Source organism: Haliotis rufescens, unplaced genomic scaffold (genome assembly GCF_023055435.1).
Source record: "Haliotis rufescens isolate VD_foot unplaced genomic scaffold, xgHalRufe1.0.p SCAF_20, whole genome shotgun sequence".
NCBI lineage: Eukaryota > Metazoa > Mollusca > Gastropoda > Lepetellida > Haliotidae > Haliotis > Haliotis rufescens.
This window is the reverse complement of record NW_025963891.1, coordinates 17,818,299-17,835,251: the sequence shown is the minus strand read 5'-3', so window position 1 is coordinate 17,835,251 and position 16,953 is coordinate 17,818,299. Positions and strand designations below refer to the sequence as shown.

Below are 16,953 nucleotides of genomic sequence, written 5' to 3'. Positions count from 1 at the left end.
ACATGATTGTTGCTTCGAGTCCAAGATTTGCCTCGATTATGTTTCCAGGTTTGTCAGTACCACACCCTTAGTTGGTTTCACAGAAGTGGTAAACGTCTAACACCTGGATGACTTCGGGCTTTCCTCCCACATCAAGCTGACATGCAGTGATATAACTGGAATACTGTTCAAAGCGGCTTTAAACCTCATCCCAACTCACCTTATACCATTTTTCTCAAACAAAGTCGCTTCAGATACACGTTTTGCGTACATATGCATCAGACTATTTCCTAATAATTCCAGACATGTATTTTCACACAATCCTGATTTAGTTCACTTGACGAAATTAACTTCATTTAAGTTACTGTATAAATGTGTGTGGGGGACAATGAACGCATAAAACATCATGGGAGTGATGTAGGTCACATTAGACTTGTGTATGTAACAGATATACCACATGTGGCAGTTTATGTATGGGTGAATAATACATTCAATCAAAACTGTGGTTCTATGGGGACTTTATTGAAATATTATAAAGATATACAACAAGGGAACATGATTGGACGGAAGTTATAAAAGACGTGCACACGTTATGGTAGGCGGGATATTTTAGCTAACAATATGCACAAGCACAAAGGTAGAAGTGTTGTACTGTACAAGAGTTTGTCAAAACTGCACTGTGAGTGTTTGTTATTAGCTTTGACCTTAATACAGCATAAAACTACAGGGAAAGATATGATTAATATTTATTGATCATGTTTGGGGGCACGGGTAGCCCAGTCGTCTAAGGCGCCGCGATTAGCTGTCTGGGGTTGCGTCCCTTGGGCACTCCAGAAATCTATGATTGTGGGTTAGAATCCAGGTTTGCCCCGATTATGTTTCTAGGTTTGTCAGCACCATACCCGTGCTCGTGGGTTTCACCGAAGTGGTAAACGTCTGAGACCTGCATCACTTCGGGCTTTCCTCCCACATTAAGCTGACACGCCGTGATATAACTGGAATACTGTTAAAAGCGGCGTTTAACCCAACTCACTTACTAACACTCACTTGATCATGTTTATAGGTTGTTTTTATGTTGCATTTTTTATCAAATCACCCACCCAAAGTATCACCAATATGGAATTAAATGTAAAAACATAATGCAAAAATGAAAGGTTTGCAATATTTTCATTTTGTCCATATAACTTTTTAGTACATTATGATTATTAGATAGCAAATGATTTTAAAGACCCCTTGATGTCAGGTATATCTTGAGGAGACTGCTGCCATTTGTTCGTGGGAATATTTTGTTCAGTTGCACTTCTGTATTTACAACAGCAGTAGCAGAGCCATGTTTTATGTTGTGTGAAGACTTGTGTGTTGTTGTAAGTGTAGGACGGTAAAAATGGATCATTTTTGTCATAGTGCCCCTAAAAACGATAGCTTAGTAAGCTTAGCTTAGCTTAGCTTGTTTTTTGCCTAATGGTAGCCTCAGTTTACGCTAAAGTGAAAGTATGAAACTAAGAAAGTGCTGATATCGACTGAAAATACCAGTTTGGTTTGCATATATGTTTAAAAATTTATATTTAAAAAAAATTGTCTTTTGATCAAGTATGATAATAGGGTGTCAGATCTGTTCAATTGTATGCTAAATGTCTTATCAAAAGGGGGTATGGGTGGCCCAGTCGTCGAAGGCGCCGGGATTCGCTGTGCAGAGTTGCGTCCCTTGGGCACGCCAGAAACCTATGATTGTGGGTTCGAATCCCAAATCGCCCTGATTATGTTTCTAGGTTTGTCAGCACCATACCCGTGCTTGTGGGTTTCACCGAAGTGGTAAACGTCTGAGACCTGCATCACTTCGGGCTTTCCTCCCACATTAAGCTGACACGCCGTGATGTAACTGGAATACTGTTAAAAGCAGCGTTAAACCCAACTCACTTACTCACTCACTCTTATAAAAAATTGGTAAAATCATTAACAGGTCCAAGTGATATTTGTCACAGCTGATGAACCTTTTTTTGTATTATCTCCTGCCTACTTGTGTAATGACCAAGAAAATCCACATGGCCAGAAGATTAGTTGGTGTGGCCTGATAATTAAATATTATTTTGTGCAAGATTTATTTCATGTCCAAGTAACAAGCTTTATGGGTAGTTTCTGGTCCTTGACAATGTATGCAGTCCCTGTGTAGTATCCTAGCGACTGTATGAAGACAATGGTTTATTTATTGGTAGCTGGTAGTAACCATGGTAGCCACAATGTTTTGTAGAACTGTGATGTGTTATGAACAGTGTGAATCCTCCAGACGATGGATCTGCCCAATGTTGTTGTATAGAAAAGAATGGTAGTTTGATGGTTGATGAATCTGATATTTGAGAAGCATGGGTCTATCAGGTCTGTGTTGACAAAAAAACACTGTTGTTTCTAATAGTCAGAATATGTTAGCATGATTCTGATTTAGGCTAAAAAAGAAGAAGTTTGGGTTCTCAGGCAACGCCCGCATCATCATAAAGTCTGCCGCACATTTTGTTAATATTTCCATTTTCCAAAAAAATATAAAATCCTAATACTTAAAAACAATGTGATCCAATATACCAGTAGTTCCTTTGCATGTGCACTGCTTTACTGTGTATCCCGTGTTATGGTCATGGCGGCAATAGGAGTTTGTATGCTTGTTTATGTAGGGAGGCCCTTTCCCAGGTTGATGGTACACAACTGTTTATTTGGTTACATACATTCAACAAGCAAAACAAAAACACCTCCGCCCTCACTATATTTGCAAAAGTTAGTGTCTGAGAACCAATTCTTTTATTTTTTTAAGCCTCAGTTTCAGATATACATATTTTCCTGTTTTCAACTGATATGATTTGCCAGTGTGTCAATGAATTGCAAATTTACACCTGAACATAGGAACATGATATGCCTACTTATGTATTTATTCTAGTCTTTAATTATCTATGGATTTTTAAAACTTCTTGCCAATTGAGAAACAATAAGTAGTATAGATGATTGGGTTTCTGCCACAACCCACTCCAGACCAGGCCCAGGCCCTGACAATGCTTCTATTGAGGTCTTATGTGTATGTTAATTATGTGATAACGATCCAGGGATCGTATTGTATCAAGGAAACATTTAAGCCAAATTGTAATGAAAATATTCTCTATTATTTTTATTCATACTCACACCATTATTTTGGACAAAGTGATATTCAACATTTTTACTAAGTTCTTCATACATTTTACAAGGAGACCAGACTGTATACTCTTCTTCACAATTGGAAAGACACAATGGATAACTGCATTTCGATGGCTTGACTCTGATTGGATAGATCTATGAGAATTAGCCTGTTAACCAGAGAGTTAAACACGAACTACCTGATAGCAATGACCTCTTTAAGCCAGGCCACACAGAACTTGAAAAATGGTGCAGATAAAATATCATAATCCTATGATTGTGGGTTTGAATCCCAGTTCGCCCCGATTATGTTTCTAGGTTTGTCAGCACCATACCCGTGCTCATAAACTTCTGAGACCTGCATCGCTCTGGGCTTTCCTCCCCTATTAAGCTGACACACCGTGATATAACTGGAATACTGTTAAAAGCTGCGTTAAACCCAACTCACTCACTCTAGCCTTGTGTCTAGTGTTACATGGTCGGTGTTGGGTCAAAGTCTGTCAATTTTGGTCCACAAAGCGATATACTGATAAGTCTGTCCAATGTCTCTGTCGCTAATCATTGATGTCACTTTATTGTCCTAGAATCCTTACTGGCCCTGGTCTAGTATCAGCACACTGCTGGTCTTAGGGTAGACACCTCAACATATTCAATGGTCCGTTTACTTTTACTGTCAAGATGTATCATACTTCCAGTTAGCCACAGTACCATGTGACCTCATTTGGCCACGCCCCTGCAGCTCGAGAATGACGAGACTGGAACCTGAGACGATGGTGACATTGTAAATTCTAGTACCCCTGTTAATGTGTAGAATGTATCAATGAACGCAAATATCTTCCCACACCAATTATTAAAATGACGCCTTTTCCAAAAGCATTTTTTGTGTGATACAGAAGTTATTTTTATGGAATTATCATAAATGACATCATTGTTTTCAGATTAGACATCCACTGCTTGTGATGTTGTCCATGACTTGTATTTGTATATAGTTCTTTCAAGGTTGTACATATAGTACAGACAAGATCTGACAAATGTCGATTTGAATGGTTCAGATTTATTGTGATAGCTGTGTTTTTGTGAGGTCCACAGTTTAAGTTATTTGTCAATTGCATCAACCATGTAATTAATGGTAGCCATAATCAAAATATATTCCTGGATGTTCCACCCTGACGATGAGGGTCGATTCATTGAAGCATTTCTCATGTTCCACCAATTATAATGTAATTTGTTTACATTGGGCTAAGAAAATAATAGCCTTGGTTCTCAGGCAACGCTTGCATCATCATAAAGATGGCTGCCTGTTTCGTTTATATTTCCATTTTTAGAAAAACAATAAAATCCTTAATTATTCCAAGTCCAACTGCAGTCAAATACTGTATTCCAGTATTTTACTCATCAAGGCATAGATTTATGTACCAATTCTTTATTTGTTTAAGCCTTTATAATGCAATTCAGATCTCTTACAGATTGGTGTTGAGATGGTGTGAGATTGTATTTCTGACACATTCTTATCTTCAGATGGTAATTTCTAAAATGAGCATCATTCCTGTTTACAGATTCCACTGAACATGCTGAACATGCTGAATTTGTCCTGACAGTATCATGTTTTGTTATTTAAGATATTTAAGACAAGGTCAAACAAGTCATGCCGTTTCAAAGCTTTGTTGCAGGAAGCTCTGACATGCAGCATGTTGAATATTCAATTATTACACAGATATGACATATTGACCGTTGTACAAAGCTATCTTGGCTATAAGGTGATCCTAACTCCCATACCTTAACATAGACTTACGACAGTCGTAGTGCTAAGGTTGTTTTGCACAATGGCACCCAGTTCGTCATTCAACAAAGCAGACTTAACACAATGTTTGCTTTTTAACACCTCAAACAGCAATATTCCAGATAAAGGATCAATCTCATTAAAATCAGAACTTAGTTCTCGCTACCGCTAAACAAAGATCTGAAGACATCCTATTAGGGGTCACGTCAGAACGACCTTTCATCCCACCAATCAGAGCGTCGCTTACCAGATCATGAAAGTGACAGTCGGAATGTGATTTCTAATCATACAACCTCATAAACATTAACACGGGATATTCCGAACGATAGTTACGGGTTTAACGACTGAATCCATACAATCTAGACCATCTATTAGCCATTCCAGAATGTTCTTTTGTTCAGGTTTCAAATTCGTAATCGCGAATTTGTCAAAATATGTTTCAAAGTGTTATCCCCAATTTAAAATTAGTGCCATAAAGCACGAGAAAGCTGCCTTCTGATTGGTCATTCCATTGGTCGGTCAAAGTTCGCGCAAGGTCGGTCTGACGTGACCCGTAATGGGATGTCTTCAGATCTTTGTTTAGCAGTAGCGAGAACTAAGATCTGATTTTAATGAGATTGGATAAAGGATGTAGCCTGTAATTAAGAAACTCTGGATCGGACAAACTGGTGACTGATATTATGAGCAACATCCCATGCTGTACAACATGCAAGCAGCTAAGTCACAGAGCTCGGGGCATAGTCAAACCCGGAATCCTGAATATGATGACTATAAGACCGTTTTCGTGTATTGGAGATTTCAGTCATTGTTTTGAGATTGCTCTGTTGGAAGAGGCCCAGGGTTCATAATCCATGGTGCTATCTCTCATATAAAATTTGGTAAAATTATTGAAGACATTCTCTTAGCTGTAATAATTCTTTTGGGGAGTTCTCCCAGTTATAAATTTGTCAACTGTATCATTCTATGCCTTATTGTGATACTGATATCACTACCAATGTCTGTTGTGCTAAAAACACTGTTTTCATTTCTCCACTGGGAATATATTCAACACTGTGCCATGATTGTACATGTATAAATGGAATGAATACATTGGTTGTACATTTGTTTGAAATGTATACATGCATGTGAATAAATTTATTTTGAAATGAGAAATTTATTTTATATCCTAATTGAAACTGGATAATCTCAGCCATTGAGATTTTACATTTTGCTTAGACCCCAACAATTGCAGGGCTGTAGATCCCAGCACGCCACATTCATGTCCAGCACACAGTCATCCAGGTCACAGCTGTTAAACCACCATGTCTGGAGGAATCTTCTCATATTGGAAGTCGGGGGCACGGGTGGCACAGTCGTCCTAGGCGATCACGGGTGGCACAGTTGTCGCAATTCGCTGTGCAAAGTTGCTTCCCCTGGGCATGCCAGAAACTAGGATTGTTTGTTTAACTTCTGGTTTGCCCCGATAATGTTTCTAGTTTTTATCAGCACCCGTGGGTTTCACATAAGTGATAAACATCTAAGACCTGCATCACTATGGAGTTTCCTCTCTTACCAAGCTGTCACTGTGATATACCAGGCATACTCTTCAAAGCGCATTAAACCCAACTCACTCACTTGTACGTATTGAAGTCACTGCTCCAGATTTCTGATTCAGGTCACAAGTCAAAGTAATGGCAAGTGATTATTGTTTATTTCATACTTGATATTTGACAATAACATTCTGTACATTTTTCTCATACAGGGGACATATTTACAAAGGACTGTATAGATGTAATAGTTGACATCGACCCTCACTGCGCCTCAATCACAAGTGGCTGTCTGACCTTGGGCTTGTTGGGATTGTTCTCCAGTAACCAGTCAGCAAGCCAGATCTGGAAATAAAAGGACAGTTTTAGACACTGTCAAAAGGCATATCAGCATTTACTAAATGCACTCACTGTTGTTAGTTCCAGTGTGTCAAATTCACTTCCAGTCCTTTATACTGAAGGTACCAGCTCTACAAAACATTAGATGTGCTGGGACTGTTTCTAGCCAACAGGCCACATGGTTCCCCATTCATGTACTGACGGGGCACTGGTGGCCAAGTTGTCTGAGGCGCCACGATTCGCTGTGCAGAGTTGAGTCCCTTGGGCACACCACAAACCTATGATTGAGGGTTTAAATCCTGGTTCGCCCCGATTATGTTTCTAGGTTTGTCAGCACCATACACATGCTCGTGGGTTTCACCGAAGTGGTAAATGTCCGAGACCTGCATCACTTCGGGATTTCCTCCCACATAAAGCTGACATGACGTGATATAACTGGAATACTGTTAAAAGCGGCGTTAAACCTAACTCTTTCACTCATGTACTGACATAGTTCTTTCACTGCTAAATACAATTACATCAAATTTCACTTCAAAGTCAATAACAATGTAGTTGCATTCTGCTAAAGAATGTTCTTGAAAATACTTGAAAGTTTCAAGATTGTTCTATTGTAACCCTCGGTGGTCAACACAACACTGTATGATGGATTGTATCAGGGCACATGTATTCTACAACAATGAATTTCATCCTGCAACGACTAACCACAGGGTCCTTGGGCTTCTGCTTGCAGAGATTTGTCAGCCCCTTGAGGAGGGTTGGGTTGACAGCTTTGGACAAATAGTCTTTGGCTGCTTGGCCAATGGCAACTGGTTCTACCACACCTGGAACACAAAGGGGTTTAAGTCTTTAAAAGGCATTTAGAAGTAATACACATAAGGAAGAGAATTTATGGATGTCAACTTCTTTATTATGAGGAACACAACGTTTCGGAGTTTATACTAACTCCTTCATGACCTAACACGGTTTTAGTCTTCATTTACACAACCCCGATACAACAGAACCAGGATGTTCCAGACCTTATGTACCCTTGACAACCTTACAATTGATTACAGTTTGAAAGTTTTTGAAGTCTGTATAATCACTCAGAAACTTCAGCTGCTAGTCTGAACCAGGAGTCCAGTAAAATTCCTTTTGGTCTGGTAAACTCATCTTATGAGTCCATATGCAGGTAAACCTTAAAATCTGGTTGTATGAAAAAGTGTTGTATTTTTAGATGAATTCCTTCTCCATAACTTTTAACAACGCTTCTTTCATTGATTATGAATAAAAAGGCTTTACATACTGTCGGGAAAGAAGAATCGGATTTCTCTCTGTGCACTGGAGAAGCTGTCACTACCATGAAGTGCATTCCTCTGATCATCGGTGCCATAGATGGCTCTCAAACTGAAACACATGTAAAATGTTAGAACACAATGATTTATTTTGTGTGTTTGTTTTTTATCGCCACATTCAGCAATATTCCAGCTATATGGCGGCAGTCTGTAAATAATCGAGTCTGGACCAGACAATCCAGTGATTGACAGCATGAGCATCGATCCACGCATTTGGGATACAACGACATGCATGAACCAAGTCGGCGAGCTTGACCATCCGATTCCAATAGCTGCCTCTTACGACAAGCCTAGTCACCTTTTACAGCAAGCATCGGTTTCTGAAGACCTATTCTACCCAAGATCTTCAACAGTATAGAACACAATGTGATGTTCACCAGGACAATAATTCACAGCCAATTGATTCTGATGAAACTTTGAGAGTGACTTTGTTTAAGGCCACACTGAAGAGTAGTTTCACTATCAGCTTAATCGTTTTGGATAGATAAAGAATCCAAAGTGATGGAGTCAAAGATTTTTACCACATTAGGTTGATGAAACCCATGAGCACAGCTGTGACGACAAATCAAAGACCACAATCAGTGCAAATCTCAGATTTGGACCAATAATCACTGTTTTCAGTTTTTAGACCAAGAAGGCTTCATACATGATAAGTTCATATTAGACAAAGCTGCAGCAAGTTATTGCCCAATAACCTGATTTAACTCATTATTTGTACCTACAATAGCAATTTAATGACATCAGAAACAAATACATAAGGTCTCATCAGACCAGTAAAGATCTGAAGTTCTCTGTTTTATGGAACCTCAACATTAACTGTAGGCCTTGGCATGTCTGTTGCTCAAGGATGATTACAATATTACCGGTACATACCAATCTGGATGTGTCTGCCTGGCTTTTAGTGTGTTTGTTGGACCAACAAGTTCCCTCCAGTAGGAGATGGCTCGGTCTCTCGCCAGGACAAGTGCAATGATTGGTCCACTGCTCATGTATGCCACAAGACTTGGGAAGAACAGTTTCCCATAGTGTTCTGCATAGAAGTCACTGGCTTGTTCTGGTGTGAGGTGGACTCTTCTTTTCTGAAGAAAATATACATCCAACAACTTATATTAATTTCTAATGAATAAAAGATTATTATCGATAAAAAATATTTAAATGCATTTCCATGTGCCCACACATATTTGGAAAAGCACACCCAGCCATCACAACTGAAATGAAATCCTAAATAATCTAATAGTAACATACAATGGTTGATGCTCAGTGACACAATCAAGTACATTGCTTCCTAGGGGAGGGTGTCATTGATTGGAAATTTCAGTATCGGTACACTGACTCAAAGGTATCACAATATATTGATTAATAGGAAAATTAATTATTCTTGATGTGTACAGACATGCCATTAATAAACATAATGCTAATATGAACTAGATGCTGCACCTGTAGAATACAGTACCACATCTTCCATTAAATATTTCATTAAATTAATGATTTGTTAAATGTTTTTACATTGAATTTTCTTCCTTTGCTTTGTACATGTGGATGTTAATCATGATCATCATTATAAATATAAACATTTCTGTGTGAATTATTAATTTAATATCATTACATCCATAACAATATACAACATCCCAAATTGCTCCATCAAGTCTGATGTTACAAAAGTGCAGCAAACACAATAATGTCAACAAAACATGTTTGGACACTGACATTGTTTTGAACCCTTGACACACATTGATTTCATTGACATGAATTGTTTAGCTATGGCAGGTTGAAGTATGACACATTACTGTAGGTTAAGTTATACATACATTTCTACCCTTAGGCCTATTAGCTGCTGTGTTGATTATATTTTGATGCTGCATATTAATCTACTATTTAGGTTCAAAATTTGCAATGATTATTACATAACTAGAGATGAAATAGATCTATGCGTGAAGGCAATACAGAGCTCCAGAGCTGCGTATCTGCGTAAAATACGCATCAGAAATACGCAGTAAAATATAATCAAAGCGTATCAAATACGCAACGAACATTACAGATAAGCTACCCAAAAATAAACTTGTGCATATCATCAAAATATTGTGAAGTAACCCTGCATATTCGATTAGCAAATCAGCAACTTATTTTGAAATTATAAACGGGCATTCCGTCAACCTTGCCAAACTCCACGATGACAGTTACATCACGATCATTTGCCATCACACTTACTGGTGGAAGTATCGTGGTATTTTTGAGTCCTATAAAGTTCTCGAACCCACATGACACCAGTTTGCAGGGTCTAAATGAATAGTGTTTTTTAATATTTAACTTAAATACCCACATGTGTAACAAGAGTGCTTTGAGAGCACAACATCCCCCGCATGAATTTTTGTAACGAGTCAAATGAAGCTCCACAGGCGCAGTTACTCTGTCAAAATTAGTCGAAATGAAACGGGACTGCGATATGGGTATCATCAATATGTGGACATCTTGTGTGTAGAGTGTCAGGGATATTCTTTGGAAACTGTAGGAGGAGTTGATTTCACAAGCTAAGTACCCTCTCTCACAATTAGGCAAATGAAGCTCCGTAAAACAGGGTCAGTAACTCTGTCAAAATTAGTCGAAACGTAACGGGACTGCGATATGCGTATCATCAACACGCCGACATCTTGTGTGTAGAGTTTCAGGGATATTCTCTGGAAACTGTAGGAGGAGTTGATTTCACAAGCTAAGTACCCTCTCTCACAATAAGGCAAATGAAGCTCCGTAAAACAGGGGCAGTAACTCTGTCAAAATTAGTCGAAACGTAACGGGACTGCGATATGCGTATCGTCAACATGTCGACATCTTGTGTGTAGAGTGTCAGGGATATTCTCTGGAAACTGTAGGAGGAGTTGATTTCACAAGCTTAGTACCCTCTGTGGGACGGACAGACGGACAGACTGCGCCATGACATAATCCCCCTTCGGCCATTCTGGCCCGGCGGGGGATAAAAACTAGTGGGTAACAGAAATTTGAATACCCAGATAAAATTACAGATACCCAATGATTTTTAAATGCATGGGTAATACCCACAACACCAAAAGCTTATCTGGAGCTGTGCAATATTTCCATACATATTTGTACTAAACACTGTATTTTGATGATACACAGTTGTCAAGAAGCAACTGTTAATAACAATCACATATTTAATGTTTTATACACCACCGTATCAGCCATGGTAACTTAGGTAAACATTTAACAAATTACCACGTAAGTAAATTACACCATTTCTAAAAGAGACTTCACAACGATTCCAAATTTCGAATAAGAAGCATAAGAGCCAGAAAATGAAAATGTTACCTGAAGAACTGCAAAACCTGATCTGAGTATTATATCCTCTATTTCTTCTGCTTTGTATGTTGAATCTGGCTTGATAATCGCCAGTGTTCTCTCTACATAAATGTGTGGAGCTTCCATAGTGATCGGTTCGTCGTTTTCTCCAGTCATTTTCTCAGATCCCGTTCACAGCCTTTTTCTTCTCAACTTCTCCAAACCACGCTGTCGCTTAGCGACAGTATTGTGATCTCTTCCGGTATAACGAGATTCCATGAGAGTCACGTGACATTTCAAAACATGGCGGCAGCTCGTCGCGTCCGTAGTCACCAGAAAATAGATAGCACTTTCTTTCAATTTTCGCGTTGAACATATTTTTCAACAAAGTACCGTTGCATGGTAAATCCTTCTGTTAATTGTGTTATCGTTTAATTGTACCGCTTGTTACAGTATTGTAGCTGGTCGGTTAGAGAACATATTTAGTTTGTTGTGTTGATCTACTTGTTGAAACCAGCATCCGTCCTGACATGTTGACATGTCAATCTGAGTCTTCCACATTATTTATCTTTATGTTCTTGTACACCATATGACCACAACTCCAAATGACTGTCATATCTATATTTAATGTGATGACAAATTAAAGCAAAATTAGCAACTAACAATTATATTAAAATACTGACAATTTGGAACATTTCATAAAACTGAAATAGCCAAGTGGCCAGAGATTCATCCACCCATATGGATCTATGTCAGTAGGATAGACTGGTCTGCCCTATTTTAATCAATCCTTAACACTGAAAAATAATTAACCAATGAATCAGCTGGTTAGCTGAAAGCTTTTTCAGCTTGTTTGTACATATCAATAATATGTCTGGATATAGATCTAACGGTCACCAACTATTGGACTAACCATGATCAAAATTATTTTATTTGCTTACCACAAGAATATCATGACCTCCATTTACAAAATGACCACAACATCAATGTTTACTGAGTCAAAATTATGTCATAAGCATCACCAGAATAGGGAACACCAGGCTAATAATATATAAATGATATTTAAGATGTAACACTTGTAAAGAATGTACATAATTGGCTGAAGCTGTGTAAAGTTATTATTGATTATAGATAATAGTTATAGTCCACCATTGTATACATTTAAGTTTATACCTCATTTGTCATTTTTCCGTGTCCTTTGCATGTCGGTGAGTTGTATTCAACATCAACTGGTTTTAATTCTTATCCTTCATGTCCTGTGTGAGCCACTTCTCTGACATTGATGCATTTGCAGGTGACAGCTGAAAAATGGACGACTTTGATCTGGATGATCTCCTTGCTGAAGGTAAGAACTCAGATTTCATGTCATCAAAATTCAAGTGATATGGTTATTATGAATACCTACCCAGTTTTGAAATTATGCATGACTGTCAAGGGGTCTGTGTTATGATCTTTTTTGAGTCTTGTGTCAAAAACTGCAGATTTAAAGCTTTATGGGGCCCTGGATTCAAGTACTATGATAGATTATTACCATGATTACAAGGACCACTGGACACCTATCTTCCTATAAACAAACAGGTTAATATTGAGTATACATTGATATAATTTTGTGCATTTGTCATATTTGTTATATCCCCGACCTTTTAGGTATATAGTTGTACCAAGGTTCCGTCTGTCCGTCCGTCCGTCCGTCCGAAAACTTGTCTGCACGATTTCTCTTAAACTATTTAGTGGATTCATCTCAAACTTAGTACATATAATCTGTGTCATATGGAGGGGTGCAGTCAAAAGAAAAAAATTGTTTTTATTAATTTTCCATTTTGTAATGAATTTTTCAAACCCTAACCCTATCCATTATTTAATTTGAAACTACTGACACGCTAGGCAGGTCGGGGTATTAGTGAGCCACGCTCACTTTTGCCCTTGTTAAATCAGTAATACCTGGTATGTGTTTGTCATCATGCAATGTAGATGTATTAGTATTACATGTGCTGAGTTGTTCTTTCATTGCATGTTCAGGGCCTCCTGTGCAGAAGAAGAAACCAGTTCAGAAGGTAGGGGACCAGGGTCCACTTGCACAAAGCGATCTTAGCGCTACAATTATTGTAAATCCTTAAGATCGCGATCTTAGGCTTCGGTTACAATCGTCATCCACTTGCACAAAGCGATTGTAGGCTAAGATCATTGTAAGCTACAATCGAAACTTACAATTGGTCCGGACCAATCTTAAGTAGCTAAGATCGTTGGTGTCCCTGAATAAACTTGACAAAATGGCGTGCAAGGCTTAGTCTGTTTCACATAAAAAATCTGCTTTACGTTCAAACATTGCCTCTCTTTTTTTCTAAACTTTATCATTCGAATCGACACTTTAACAACATGAAGAATGCACCACAGATTTAACGTCAGAAATATTGTTAATTACCATAGTTAAATACGTAACTATCGAGTCGATAGCTAAAAGGAATATTCCCATCCGACTCAATACTGAAAGAAATGTAAAACAACATACCTTTTCGCTAAACAAGGGAAGGATATAAATCTAAGTCGTCCCGCAAGCGATTTGCAACGTCCGTGACCTTTTCGATAAATCAAGGGCAGCTAATCTTAGTTTATACTCTAGATGGGAGTGGTTTCCCTTTGTATAAGCCCGTAGAGTACAATCTACCTTACCCAGTGTATCAATGTTGTTGAATTGCTGAGCTTCCCCTATATATTTTTCGGGTCATATTCGTGTCAGTTATTTTGTCGTTAGTTTATCATGAAATTAATCTACAAATAAATACAAGCTGAAGAGGAAATCATACATGTTTAAATCTAAAATCAAATGGGACGGGGACGAGCGGTTAATCAGAGTTTAAAAGAAAAAAATACAAGTATTCATCAAACAAGCAAATATACATGATGAAACATTTGATTTTTTTTGCAAAATATCCCATTAATATCAAAAATAAAATTCACATTTTAAATTTTTTTTTTTTTTTAATTTATACCTAGGGGTAATATATTAACAATTGCTTCTCGAAACATTACTCATTATTCTTATTTCCCGTCTATGCGTTTTTGAAAGTTCCCGTCTTTCTGTGTTTTGAAATGGTAGTCATAACATCCTTTGTTGTAGCAACGAAACGAAAACATGAAGGATATATTTAGGATTTTACGAAAAACTCCCCCAAATAGATGACGATCATGCATTTACACGTTGGGTTTTAGGAAATATTATTATTATTTATTTTAATTTTCATAATAATTGTGTTACTAAATAATGTATTTATTCGCATTTCAATACTTTGAATAAAAACATGAGTAGGTATTTCTCTTGTTGAAATAGAAAACAATTCCTAAATCACGACAGTATTAATGCCGACAAGAATATATGCCTTCATTCTAGTAATCGTTTCCTTCAAATAATTGGGAAAAGTGCGATGGAGGGAGGTACGTGTTGCGTGTCGTTACCGGTTCCACTTATTGTATGCGCAGCAAACTATGCCCGTTTGCAGACAACTATAGACAGGAGTCGAGTTTAAAATATTCGTACCTCCACAGTTGAAGATTTCAATCTTAGCTAAGATCGCGATCTTAACTCCAAGCCGTCTTACAATCGCGCTAAGATCGGTTTGTGCAAGTGGAATAGGACAATTGTAGGGTGATTGTAAAGTTGATTTTAGCCGCCTAAGATCGATTGTAACTAAGATTGTTCTGTGCAAGTGGGCCCAGATAAGAAGTGCTTAGAATTGCATGTTATTTTTTTCTTTTAACCAGTCAATTTTGGTAAGAATCAGTGTCTGGTATCTGCAGTGTTCATTGTAGAGCACACCATTGCAACATTACCACATCTATTTCAATAACAAAGTGAGTAATATCACATTGTTTCCAATATATATTTTATCTTAATTCTCATATCATTGACCATGTTAACAAAACAACAATTTGCTTGATTTGCCAGTATGTTTACACTGGAAGACATCAGCAGCACATCTTGCAGAAAGCTCAATCCTAATGCGTGAGCACTCCCAGGGACTTATCTTTTTTAATACTTGTGTCCTTGGCTATGTTGGCAGTCAAATTAGGATTTTTGACCTTATTTTTTAAAACTCTGAGGTACTAGCATACAAAGCAATAACATAAAGTAAAGCTGTCTGCTGGCATAATAATTGACAAAGTAATGGAGGTTAGAATAATTTTAAATGTACAGTGTATAATGATGCATAAACACATGGGTGCCGTTGTAAAAACAACCTTAGCACTACGACTGTTGTAAGTCTGTGTTAAGGTATGAGAGTTACGATCACCTTAGCATTGGGTGCCGTTGTAAAAACAACCTTAGCACTACGACTGTTGTAAGTCTGTGTTAAGGTATGGGAGTTACAATCACCTTAGCATTGGGTGCCGTTGTAAAAACAACCTTAGCACTACGACTGTTGTAAGTCTGTGTTACGGTATGGGAGTTACAATCACCTTAGCATTGGGTGCCGTTGTAAAAACAACCTTAGCACTACGACTGTTGTAAGTCTGTGTTAAGGTATGGGAGTTACGATCACCTTAGCATTGGGTGCCGTTGTAAAAACAACCTTAGCACTACGACTGTTGTAAGTCTGTGTTAAGGTATGGGAGTTACAATCACCTTAGCATTGGGTGCCGTTGTAAAAACAACCTTAGCACTACGACTGTTGTAAGTCTGTGTTCAGGTATGGGAGTTACAATCACCTTAGCATTGGGTGCCGTTGTAAAAACAACCTTAGCACTACGACTGTTGTAAGTCTGTGTTAAGGTATGGGAGTTACGATCACCTTAGCATTGGGTGCCGTTGTAAAAACAACCTTAGCACTACGACTGTTGTAAGTCTGTGTTAAGGTATGGGAGTTACGATCACCTTAGCATTGGGTGCCGTTGTAAAAACAACCTTAGCACTACGACTGTTGTAAGTCTGTGTTAAGGTATGGGAGTTACGATCACCTTAGCATTGGGTGCCGTTGTAAAAACAACCTTAGCACTACGACTGTTGTAAGTCTGTGTTAAGGTATGGGAGTTACAATCACCTTAGCATTGGGTGCCGTTGTAAAAACAACCTTAGCACTACGACTGTTGTAAGTCTGTGTTAAGGTATGGGAGTTACGATCACCTTAGCATTGGGTGCCGTTGTAAAAACAACCTTAGCACTACGACTGTTGTAAGTCTGTGTTAAGGTATGGGAGTTACAATCACCTTAGCATTGGGTGCCGTTGTAAAAACAACCTTAGCACTACGACTGTTGTAAGTCTGTGTTAAGGTATGGGAGTTACAATCACCTTAGCATTGGGTGCCGTTGTAAAAACAACCTTAGCACTACGACTGTTGTAAGTCTGTGTTACGGTATGGGAGTTACAATCACCTTAGCATTGGGTGCCGTTGTAAAAACAACCTTAGCACTACGACTGTTGTAAGTCTGTGTTAAGGTATGGGAGTTACGATCACCTTAGCATTGGGTGCCGTTGTAAAAACAACCTTAGCACTACGACTGTTGTAAGTCTGTGTTACGGTATGGGAGTTACAATCACCTTAGCATTGGGTGCCGTTG

At 38.3% G+C, this 16,953-nt stretch overlaps 2 protein-coding genes across 2 annotated transcripts in view; one reads left to right on the top strand and one right to left on the bottom strand.

The window, feature by feature from the left end:
• Positions 1-6,587: 6,587 nt before the first annotated feature.
• LOC124132826 (nucleoside diphosphate kinase homolog 5-like) lies at positions 6,588-11,651 on the bottom strand. The gene is made up of 5 exons (XM_046496972.2): positions 11,430-11,651; positions 8,982-9,187; positions 8,060-8,160; positions 7,480-7,598; positions 6,588-6,783 (listed from the first exon to the last, which is right to left on the bottom strand). The coding sequence occupies exons 1-5, from the start codon at positions 11,574-11,576 to the stop codon at positions 6,703-6,705; spliced, it is 654 nt and encodes a 217-aa protein (XP_046352928.1). The 5' UTR covers positions 11,577-11,651; the 3' UTR covers positions 6,588-6,702.
• Positions 11,652-11,688: 37 nt separating this feature from the next.
• LOC124132817 (fas-binding factor 1-like) overlaps positions 11,689-16,953 on the top strand; it is a 53,421-nt gene continuing 48,156 nt past the window's right edge. The window contains exons 1-3 of the mRNA XM_048400901.1: positions 11,689-11,801; positions 12,694-12,744; positions 13,419-13,453. Coding sequence (XP_048256858.1) covers positions 12,708-12,744; positions 13,419-13,453 — 72 coding nt within the window. The 5' untranslated portion in view covers positions 11,689-11,801; positions 12,694-12,707. The remainder of the gene's footprint in view (positions 11,802-12,693; positions 12,745-13,418; positions 13,454-16,953) is intronic.